General features: G+C 37.1%; 1 protein-coding gene across 1 annotated transcript in view; it reads right to left on the bottom strand.

Annotated features, from left to right (window-relative positions):
* The window catches only part of prex1 (phosphatidylinositol-3,4,5-trisphosphate-dependent Rac exchange factor 1), a 121,179-nt gene that overhangs the window by 58,445 nt on the left and 50,685 nt on the right, over positions 1–12,049 (bottom strand). Inside the window, exons 10-13 of the mRNA XM_037685014.1 lie at positions 9,788–9,935; positions 4,430–4,530; positions 2,540–2,643; positions 1,986–2,035 (exon numbers count right to left, since the gene is read on the bottom strand). Coding sequence (XP_037540942.1) covers positions 1,986–2,035; positions 2,540–2,643; positions 4,430–4,530; positions 9,788–9,935 — 403 coding nt within the window. The remainder of the gene's footprint in view (positions 1–1,985; positions 2,036–2,539; positions 2,644–4,429; positions 4,531–9,787; positions 9,936–12,049) is intronic.

Below are 12,049 nucleotides of genomic sequence, written 5' to 3'. Positions count from 1 at the left end.
ATATATATATATATATATATATATATATATATATAAATTTAAATAAATAACATAAATAATACTACTTGTACTACCATTCCTACTTCGCGGTTTATCACTTATCTCAGATCTTCAGGGTACGGATCCCCCGTGATAAACGAGGGACTACTGTATATTTAAAAAAATTATCAGGCTTAAGTTTTTAAGGACGCTTTGCTCCCGTTTATAACTTTGCTAACTTTTTCAACTTTACAAGAGCAGCCACACTGTACAGAGGATGTGTCTGTTATTTGTGCAACTTTACAGGTGTATAAAACATTATCAAGCAAAAGGCAGATTCTGCAAAAACCTAAAAGCTAATTCTGTCACATCTATATTGTAATTTATCACATTTAACATTAAAATAAAATGTGATATCGGCTTAAAACTAATTTGGATAGATTTGCAGAACAGAAAGCGATCCTACAAAAATAACACAAACAAAACCATCAGTTGATGTGAAGTTTTTTTTTAACAACGTACTCTAAAACAGATTTAATTAACAGTGGTTCTGACACTACAAATTTAATAAAGCAGAGACAGAGGTAATGATTAATCCCGTTATCGAGAAATCAATATCACGCTTAAACCTTTTAATTATTTGCTGCTACAATGCTAATAGCAATAGACTGAGAAAGGAAAACAGTGTTACATAACAACTGGCAGGGAGGCAGAGGGATCGCCTTTGTGTGGTAATAAGATTTGTCCTCGAACCAAAAGCTCTTTGTGTGCTCTGAAGGCAACCTTGTGCTCTTCAATCAGTGAGCGAGGGATGAAGGAAGAGAGAGAGAAAATTAGAGGGTCGTAAAAAAAAAAAAACTTTGTGAAGTGGGAATATTCTCTTCAGTTTCCCCCGATCTTTTTTTTTTTTTCAGTTTAGGAATTACAATCCATAATAGATTCCACTTGGGTGTAAATATTATTTAACCTCTAATAAAACATTTAACATATTTTCCAGCATATAATTTGCAGTTTGTGCATAGATTTGTCAGTCCTGCGACTTATACACCGAAGCAATTTATGTTTTTTTTTTTTCCCCGTATTCATAACGCAATTTTTGACTGACGCTTTAAATTTCAACGAACTGCAACAGCGAGTCCTCCCTTGTACACTCGTTTCACTCTGCTGGTACAGGTAGAGGAACGCTGAAGAGCTAGCGGCAATGGATGGATGGATGGATGGATGGATGGATGGATGGATGGATGGACGGACGGACGGAGCCAAGCTGCCCTGGCAAAATGAATCTGTTTTGACCATTAAATAAATGCATAATAAACATGACGGGTTAGCGGTGATGCATAATAAATGTGACTTGCAAGCTGAAGTGACTTAAATGTTTTTTCCTCTTCGTGATGCTCTTTTTTATTGATGCAACTTACAGACCGGAGTGATTTTATATGCCGGAAAATACGGTACGTTTCAAATTTATCCATCAAACTTCATGCAGTTAAAAATAAACTCAAATACTTGTAGAACAACAGAGAGCTACATTTATACAGTTCGTTCATATATAACGTGAAGAATGTTTTTTTTACTACTTGTGTAAGCAAGAAATTAATGAGCATGAAGAGAGGAAGAGCGAAAGGAAAAATGAAGTAACTGCAGAGTAAATTGTATTTTTTGCCGCATCTCAGTTGAATAAACGGCTTGGAATAACTCATTAATCTAAGTTTAACTAAACCAGAACTGAATGCTCACCATATGTGCGTCCCTAAGAGCTTTTTCTTATAAAAAGTCATGAAACCCTGACAAATCCAACCTGCACTGAAAAGAACAAATCTGCAGGAGGTTAAACTAAAAGAACTGCTCCTGTCACTCCTGGTGGAGGCACAGTTTGTTCAGTCATTACAGAAAGGGTTGAAGCAGGGTGAACGCAAACCCTGCATGAATATGCATTAATGCACCTGGAGGGCAGACACATTAGCATACGAGGGAACGGGAGTAGAAAGGAAAGGGGAGGTGCTCACTTGATGACGGGAGTGTGGAGGCTGTGAAGGCGGCAGTAAAGCCTGACGCCCTGAAAAGACAAGAAAACATGACTGCTGAGTCATCAATCGTGCACACCTTGGATAAACAAGTACAGTCATGAACAAAAGCAAGAACTTAGGAGTTTGAAAAGAGTTACCCTGAGGCTATCATTTTAGGATAGAAAAGTGAATTTCATAATTTATTACCTCCAAACGTTGGCTAACCTAACAGCCTTATGTCTTACGCTTAGAAAAGGCATTAAAATAATGTATCCGACAATGTGCATGAATACAAAAAACGTTTTAAAAATCACATAATAAATAAACATTTAAAATTGAAAGCTGCTAAATACTAGTGTATGCATAATGTAGACCAGTGGTTCAGGAGTGTGACCCAACTGGAGGTCAAACATTTGCAGATATGCAAAGTTTAAGGCTTTCTAGTTGTCAATTCTCTATAATTTACCCCTCAGACAGAACAGTGTTGCCCTTTAGTTTTGGTATTTCTTATGTTGACAATTAAGAAAAATCGAGAAGAACAGAATTATATTTACCTTGGACATGATGTCCTCCATCTCACTGCGGGCCTTGTAGGTGCCATCATCATAGCGGAAGCGGTACAGCACCTGCTCATTCTTGAACTGGTGCCTGTCGGACACTGAAATATCAGCAGAAGAAGAAAAGGTCACCCCTGCAGCACTTCAGTTACAACAGGTGATTTAAGGCTTGTAACATATTGGAGGTGGGTGGGGGGACACCCTAATATGTTACAAGCCTTAAATATATAATGCTTGTTGACAGTAGAATATTTAAAATAAATAAAGCTGCCCTTTTTTGGAATATTTCTCAAAGTAGAAAAACAAATGGATCAAAACAACTCAAGATCCAAAGCCAAGGCTAAAAAAAAATGGAGAATCCTAAATGAGACAGGTTTTTATTGTTTGCAGTTTAAAGCCTTGGAATTTGATTGCATTCAGTTTTAAAACATAAAACAGGGTAAAAGGATAATAAACTAAGAAGCACAAGGCAACAATTTAAGAAATAAGCCAGTCAGAGAAGAAAAAACATGCAGATCCAAAGTTTCACTAGAATGGATGGTGAATCTAATCAACCACATCAACAAATCTGTCCATAAACCAAAGAAAGCAAAACTACACTGATTATTGTACTAATAACTATATTGAATTTACAACAAGTCTTTAAAGGAAGCTATTTTTTGTGCAGCCCAATTTACTACTTTTCATGTAGATGAACCAAGGAGCAACATCTAAAAAAGTTAAATCTGGTCCTCTGGACATTCAAAAAAACAAAACAAAGCAAAACAATGTCCAGAGGACCAGATTTAACTTTTTTAGATTTTTCTACCTGGATTATTGAGCATGCATCAGGACACAAGGAGCAACAGTTCCTCCTTAGGTCTCCAAGTTAACTTCTAAAACAAGTTCAGCAAATGTAAAATAATAGACAAGAACATTGACTGAATTCAAATGTCCAAACACAGGCTGTTTGATTCCACCACAACAAGTTGGCATCAGCTCCGACCCACTGCCAGTTCTAAGTCTAGACTTGAACTGCACCCATGAAACCAAAGCAACGCAACTCCAAAATCTGTTGTGAAGTGTCAAAAGAAAGATTTTAACACGTGAAATGACTGCTGAATTATCATTGGAGGAAACAGGATGCCAAAAGTGCAAACATTCAAGTGTGAACAGATGTGTTCCAAGTAACTTGAACAAGCACACCTAAGTGGACAAACTGTACCCTAAGATCACCGACGTGGGCTGTTTTCATTTATGCTACAACACAAAACCAGTCATTCTTTTCCAGTGACGAGTTGTGATGCCTTCATATTGCCTGCAAGGCCTGAACCTCTCCAGTTTGCTCACGTCTTCTTGCTATCCCACAGAGTCGTCCATGTCGTTATCGTTTCACTCTGGTTGTAAGCTCCTGTCTGAGACAATCTCTAGGGATTCTCCACAGGTATTAGGGAACGTGAACGCTGGGTTTCAGCAAATACTTCTGAGCGCAGCATGTATAAACATCCTGGACAACTGCATTCATGCATTAATCATGTGTTTGGAGGGTGTGCGTGTGTGTCTTCATTTCTTAATGCATAATTCAGGAAAGGGAAACTATGAGTGTCACCCTGAAAGCCAAAAATCAGGAAAGTGGAAATAATAAAACACATTTTAAGAACAATCATGACCAGACTAAGATTTTAGGTCATGGCAGATTCTACCATCATACATGTTGGACTTACACACAACATGAATGAATCAATGACAAGACAATAAATTGATTAAAACCTTAAAAGAAAACGCATTCATGGTGATAGAAGATACATAATTTAGATCAAATCTACAGAAGATCATAATAGGACAAACTGAGGAAGCTAGTGAGTGAGTAGGAAAGTGCAAATGACAGAATATTTTATTTAGTCTCACCATGATGAATAATGCCATTTTCCAGTAAGGCTTGTCCCAGGTTGACTCCCTCGTCAGCATTACTGATCTCTCCACTTTCTAACAGCCACGATACAAACTCACTGAGGAAACAAAGCAAGAAATAGGGTCAGGTTTCATTGCATTTTTTATTTTTTTCCTTTTGTATTTTAAAAATTATCCACATTTTTGATGTGAAGACTCCTTATAACATTCTGGATTTGTAAAATTGCACAATTATAACATAGCAGTCAAGTTTGTTACGTGAAATTTACCTAATAAAATGCAGCTCCTTTTAAAGTTTACCCCATTTTTCCATTGAATTCTAGTTTTGCAAATTATGTTAAAAATTCAGTCCATAACACAAACACCCAGCAGAAAGATGGACAAGCAAACGGAGGTAAAGTGTTAAAATGTTTAACTTTAAACACAACAGTATTAGAAGTATCATAACTACAATGGAGTGTGTCCTCTTTCTCTAGAAAAGATCTTTGAAAAGTTGGCTGATTGGCTCCTAACATAACACCTGGTGGTTTTTAAAGTTCTGGGAGTCCTGCATTCTGGTGGAAGTGATTCATGCTTCTCTGTCCTCATAATTAGTTTGAATAACTTGTGGTTTTCATGAACCTTTTCTTGTGGGTATTGTACATTTTATAAATAATCTAAAAGCTTGTATACAATCGTCTAAGCCGTAGGAGTGAACTTTGTTTACTTCCCCAAGGGATATAGGTAACACATCTTTAAAAAAACAGTTTTGTTTTGTCTTGGGTTCGTTCTGAAATTGTTGTTTTCTTATGTTAATTTATTGCGTACAATGTAAACAGATAGCACTTTATTTTAAGGAAATTATTTAATTTGGGGTGTAGCGTTTAAAATTAGGTTCTTGTCCAGGATATGAACATGGGATCTCTGACACACGGTGTAAATAAATCACAGTTCCTTTTGAGACACTTTCTCCTGTTGGTGATTTGGGAAACGGGACAGGACTACTTTTATCTTCAATCAATCAATCAACCTTTATTTATACAGGTAAATCCCATTGAGCCTCGAGGACTCATTTACAAGAGAGACCTGATTTCAACAAAGAAAGATGACAACAATGGACAACAGCAACAACAATAAGCAGTTATAAAAACTCATACTAGTTTGGTTTTTTTTTTTGGTTTTTTTAACAAATAGGATGGCTAAAAGGAAAAAGGTAACAAAACAACAACAAAAAAACAGCTAATATCTTAAATGTTGGGTCCAGAACTCCTACACTGACAGAGGAAATTAATCAAATGCTTAGATATCAAATGGAAAGCGCTGCAATAAGATGTCATCTGTTGTGATGGCAAAACATGGCTGATCTATATCTATTGGTTAGAGCAGTTGTCCTCCAATGCAAGGGTTGGGGGTTCGAATCCACCAGCAGTCACATGCCGAAGTGTCCCTGGGCAAGACCGTGAACTCCTTGTTGCCTCTGATGTGTGTCCCATCAGTGTATGAATGTGATAAAGCACTGATTAGTCTCTTTAGAATGATTTGTTCAATTAGCTTTGTAGAGATCTAGTAGAGTGCTGTATGAATGGGTAAATGAGGACACAGATTGTAGTGTAAAGAACTTTGAGTGTCTCCATAAGATAGAAAGGCGCTATATAAATAGTCTATTTACCATTTATACTGTTGTAGATTCTCATTCAACCAGGACATGATAATTACAAATATATAAATAAAAAAACAACTGGACTACTCTGTAGTTGGAGAGGCTTTATTTCCCACTTCAGGACCTTTCCCAACAACAACAAAATAAAGAAAAAACTGGAGTGTGGCGTTCCAAGCTTTCTAAACTGCATGAGAAGCTGTTATGTAAACCAGATTCACACGCAGATTAAACTGTCATAATGGAGTCTGGTAGATGTGGCTGATATAGATATAAATTTAAAACGGCTCATTTACAATGCTTACAAGAGCACAAATCTTTTCCCTCAAGACTATGAAAAAAAAAATCACCTCGGATATCTAAATTGTTAAAAAAAAAAAAATGAGTTTGAGAATGATAACTAAATCTATATTTAAACTGGTAATCCAGTTCAGGTTCAACATCCTGACTTTTTGTTTATAATTTGCCTGGGGTGAATTAAACCAAACAGCTTAATGGATTCTGGGTAATGTTCAGCAAAATGACCTACCTGGGATATACAGTTTACTTGTAGGTCTTGTAAGCAAAGTCTACGGTTTACCGTTCACCCACATGATCCAACCAGGGAAATATATTCTTTCTGAATCCGAGCAGACCTGGGTGTCTTCTGGGAGATTTGAGCAATGTAACATGTTGACACAGTGGGTAGGCTATTTATGCAGGGGCTGTTGACTCTTCCAGAATGAAAGGAATTACAGTATTTTAATGGCTTGTTTGGACCACAGGTACAAGTGGTGCATACTTCACAGTCTTCCACACAGATATCCCTTATATCTGCTTGGACACACACATACACATCCATATGCAAGCCTTTCAGCTCTGCTGTCTCGCCTTGTCCGCTGAGCAAATGTTTGAGGGAGAAAATGACTTTTACGCTCTTTGTGTTTCTAGCTGACAAATGAAATCACCTCCTCAGATAACCGTACACAGTGCATTGGAGAGTCGACGTGTTTCAGTGTGATCATTAATTCTGAGCCAAACGCACTAAAGTTGAAATCATTTTTGAACTGTGTGTGAAGGAGAATTTGTTTTTTTATGTGTAGAATTGCTTTTCACAAGTCATGAAACAGATGTATAAATAAATGTGTTAATCTAAATGTGTGAATGCACCTGTTTGTGTATAAAGACAGTTCGGTTGAACTTTGTTCATGTTGAAGCTGTGGGCACCAACCTGACACAAGTCCCTTTGTGTGTCTGAAGCACAGAACAAATATATCGTCATAATTGTTCAGAACATCCAGGCTCCATTACTGCAATGCGCTTCTGTTTGGAATCAGTCAGACCTCCATTGCATGATTACAACCGGTCCAAAATGCTGCAGCCTGATTTTTAACTGGTACAGGCAAAGAGAGCACAGTAAACCAGTTTTGGCCTCCCTGCACTGGCTTCCGGTTCACTTTGGAATTCAGTTCAAAATACTTCTGTATGTTTTTATATCTCTCAACAGTTCTGCCCCCTCTTATCTCGCTGATCTGCTGCAGCCATATGCAGCACAATCTGAGGTCAGCAGGTCAGATGCTTCTATTGGTTCCAGGAACCCGTCTTTAGCTCAGAGGTGACAGGGCCTTCTCTGTTACAGGTCCAAGACTGTGAAATGAGTTACCACTGCACGTCAGGCAGGCTCCCACCCTCACAGTTTTTAAGTCTCGCTTAAAATTCCACTTTTATTCCCTGGCATTTGAAACTGTGTGAATGTTAGCCATTTAGTTATTATCTTTTTCCATTTGGATCTATGTATTTTTTTGCTGTGTGCTTTACTTGTTTGTTTCTGCTGTACAGCACTTTGGTTGGCCTTGTTGCTCTTTTAAGTGCTTTATAAATAAAGTGGTATGGTAGAATTCATAACATGCTTCAAGCAGCCATCCAGGTGCATGCTTTGAGCTGTAAAAACCTATGTCTGAGTTTACTGGACTTTTTGCAGCTAATTTATTTACAAGAGCAATATTTAAACCTTCTTTAGAATTAACAGATGAGCAGGAAATGAGACGCAGGTTATGTTTCTTCCCACTGAGAGTAAAAAATGCATTAAGAGCCAAAAGCAAAGGGAACTGAAGCTAACCCAGAAATGAACTTGAATAACCAAGACTTAAAAGGATCTGTTCTTAGCCTGAGGGGTACTCATGGCATAAAAAGATATGGGCAAATAAAAAAAGGTATAAAGTTTGACTGCATATCTTTTTAAATCCTAAACACTGGCACAACCCACAAATGCACCAGGGCATTAACAATGGCCATTTTTCAATGTGGATGACAAGCACTTGATGAAATTAGGTTATAGTCAACAGGGTGACATCAAACCAGCAATCAGCATCTCTGTTTAATGCAATAACAACTCAAACTGTGCCTGTTTGTAATTTAATCGGAAAGACAAATGCTCAGATAATGAAGGGCACACTTAGCGACAAGAAATGAATAATAGTGGGAAAAAAAGTGAGAGTTGATAGATTGGTTAAAACAGGAGTGGGTGGGGAAAGTCTCAGAAGGGAGAAATAAACTGAAAAATAAAATGTCAAGCAAACACTGGAATTTGAATGAATTCTTCCTCTAAAGGCTAAAATTATGTTGGTAACTCTTAGCAAGATAAAAATGACTTCTTCATGAGACTAAAAAAAATGATCTGAGAGAAGCGAAAAATTATGAGTTATGACATGAATATGCACTAAAGCAGAAAGGAATTATTATAAGATCTACAATGATCTGCTCCCATCCTTCGACGATGGTAAATGTGCCATTTTAATTCCGTTAGACCTCCGTGCAGCTTTTAATACAGCTGACCACCTTGTACTTTTAAATTGCCTTCGAAATGAGGTTGTGATTCAGGGTACAGTCCTTCAATGGTTCACTTTCTACTTATCAGATAAATCATTATCCATTACTTTAAAAAACAATTCTTTCTCTGCAGCTCCTGCCAAATGTGGAGTTCCGCAAGGATCCATTTTTGGGCAAATTTTATTCACTTTATACATGCTCATTTGGGTCATATTTCCTGCACAATGTTTCATTTCATTTTTATGCTGATTTATAGTCTCTTGAGTCCAGATGACCTCTCATTTGTTATGTAATTTCTGAGCTTTTACATAAAAAATTAAAATGCTGCATTGTGTCTGTTTTCAATCAGAAGTCTGAAATGGTTATTTTGCCACCTCCAAAAGTCTCTGTACTGTGTACTGTACTTGTGTACTGTACTGTGCTTTCCACTAGACAATTTAGACTCCCTCTGAAAAATATAATAATCTGTGTAAACACAGAGCAGCTACGTAACCATTACATCTTCAGAACCATGTCAGGAATCTAGGCATCATTTTTGTCTGTCAGTTAAAATTTAATAAACAAATTAATTATGTGGTAAAGTTCCTGTCTCGTCCATATCTGGTTCAGAATTCTACTTCTAGACACCTAACTGTTACCAGGTAAATAGCCACTATTACTCCTGTGTTAAAATCTATCCACTGGCTTCCAGGTAAATATAGAATTGGTTTTCAAATTTTCAACTGAGCTTTTGCTTTAGTGCCTCCTTTCAGACAAAATAATGAAGGGATTGTAGGCATTCTGCCAGGACTTTGGGGGGAGACTAGATTCCATTTAACTTTCTGTAAAGTTCTCCATGTGAACAGCAAAACATTCCCATCACATTCTTGAAACAGGAAGAAATAATACTTTGAGGAATCAAAGAAACTCACTTTCCCATAAAGCACTTGGGCACAATGCTGAGCTTCCTACGCCTATCCTTGATCAGATGCCTGTTCTTGGTCATCATCATGTGGTAGAGCTTCTCTCCCTTCTCTGCTATCATCACGTAGGCGTCTCGCTCCATTCCCAACTTCAGACCTAAAAACATGACAAAAAAATAAACAAAATGAAACAAATAAGCCAGAGCCAAGAGATTTAGTCAAATTTACTGAATTTACAACCAATGAAGTGAAACACTGTTGGGGTGAAAGTTGCTTAAAAACCTCTGGAAAGGAAATGAACGGGCAAACAAATTCTAAGCCAAGAAAAATAAAGCAAACCTAGAGATTTCAACTTGGCTAAAGCTATTTAAATTCATCAAATCCAAAAGGCAAATACACGTCACAGTGCTGTTAGAAGATACAAACGGGTCTTTTCATGGATCATCTAGTATGTATTGTACTGGCTTACAGTCAGAAACAAAACACTTGCAGCTTGGGTCTGCACAAGCCTCTGATTCTAAAGAGTAAGTGAAGTTCAGGGTGGTTTGGATTTTGTTTCCGTGTTGATTTGTTAACAATTATTCCTCTAATGTATAGCAGAACATGTGAGGATCCATTGTAGTTCTGGCTGCTCCAGTGAAACCACTTCTGTGTTGGAGCAGCTTAACCTCATCCTGGGCTTTGATGAACTTCTGAACTGGATTTTGAGACTTTCTGACTTGTGCAAATCAACTCTATTTCTATGGGACTCCATAATCTGCTCAACTCTGCTGCGCGGCACATCAAGCTTCTCAACTCAAGACTTAAGTTCTCAGTTTTACAAGCCATAACGTGCTGATAAAGTTCAGATTTTGTATGAGTAAAACTTCAGCAAAAAATAAAAAAGCACTTTAGTTCTTGGTAAGGCGGCTATACTTTGAGGCGTTCTATAAAACTCTCAACACACCCACTTAACTTTTAAGTTGCTATTGCACAAATAAGCGTTTCTGAAATAGTTAACAAAAATAAATAAATAGTAAATATTTATTTTTCCACCCAGTTAAGAGTTGTTCTCCATTTTAAAAGTGTAATTTCAAACTAAAAGAAGCAGAACAGTAGCTGGAAGCTAAAATGAGCTAAATGTTAGTTAAAAATAGCTAATGTCTTGCTACTTTTAGATGTTGTTTTACGACTTTTGGCTTCTATAATGTTTTGCCTTTTTTTTAGAAAGTGTCTTGCTCCTTGCACCTAAAACTAAATTAAGTAAAAGCTAGCTTAAAGTTGCAAAACATTAACTAAAAGTAGAAAATAGCTTCCAAAAAGTAAGAAGTAGCAAAATGATAGTTAAAAGTTAAAAGAAGCACAAGAAGACAAAAATAGTTTAATAATGCTGAAGAAAGGTTAAGTTTTTATATTAAAAAAGGAGACCTCAATATATCTATGGGTAAAATGTTGTGAATAAAGTTACATAATGTGAAAAGTATAAAAGTTACAAAAAGTCATAGCATCCATCTCCTTAATGAGCTCAGTGTTATGAAATACGAATGTCTAAAATAGCACAAAGAATGCAGAGGTAGATAGTAAAAAACAGTAGTGTGAATATTGAATCTCCAGTCACACAATTAGACTTTTTTTTTCATTACACTTGAAAATTGAGTGATGGGGTGGGAGCTTGACTAATTTTAACAAAGGGGAGTTGCAACAAACAATACATGTCATACAGCTTATTTCTAACACCAAACTTCTCAGCGAGTCTTTGGAGAGCTCCACTGGCACACTGTGATGGAGGTGGTGTTGTATTACATTTGGCAGCAGCTGGAGTAGACCTAAACAATAAGTGTCATTGAACAACAGACGGGGGCCCCTCCAGTGCATAGCCCTTTGGTCCAGCTGTCAGAGCTCGTCTAAAGCTGCCCCTCATCTTCCTGTGCTCACTGGCACAGGATAAAACCATAACACTTTATCTGACCCATGTGATTTCCCTAAACTTCAATGAAAAACAGTGACAAGTCACAACACCACCAACTGGCAGTTGTTGAACAATGGCGGTTCATTAGAGGAGGGGTTGTATGAGGGGAGCCATGTGCCAAAAACAGGAAAACAGTTTTTTGAAGCAATACACAGAAGAAGGTCAGAGTGTTAAAATAAAAAGTCATTTATGTAGGTCAAAAGGTGGAAAGTGTCAAGATTTATTGCATTAAAAACCTCGTGTTATTGCAGTCTAGACAGGAATTAAGTGTTATAAGAAAGGTGAGAACATATAAAGTATTTGACAGAAAATGTAATGTATGA

Source organism: Nematolebias whitei, chromosome 11 (genome assembly GCF_014905685.2).
Source record: "Nematolebias whitei isolate Nwh7 chromosome 11, NemWhi1, whole genome shotgun sequence".
Lineage (NCBI taxonomy): Eukaryota > Metazoa > Chordata > Actinopteri > Cyprinodontiformes > Rivulidae > Nematolebias > Nematolebias whitei.
Note: the sequence above shows the minus strand (reverse complement) of the source record. Positions and strands in the feature narration are given on the sequence as shown.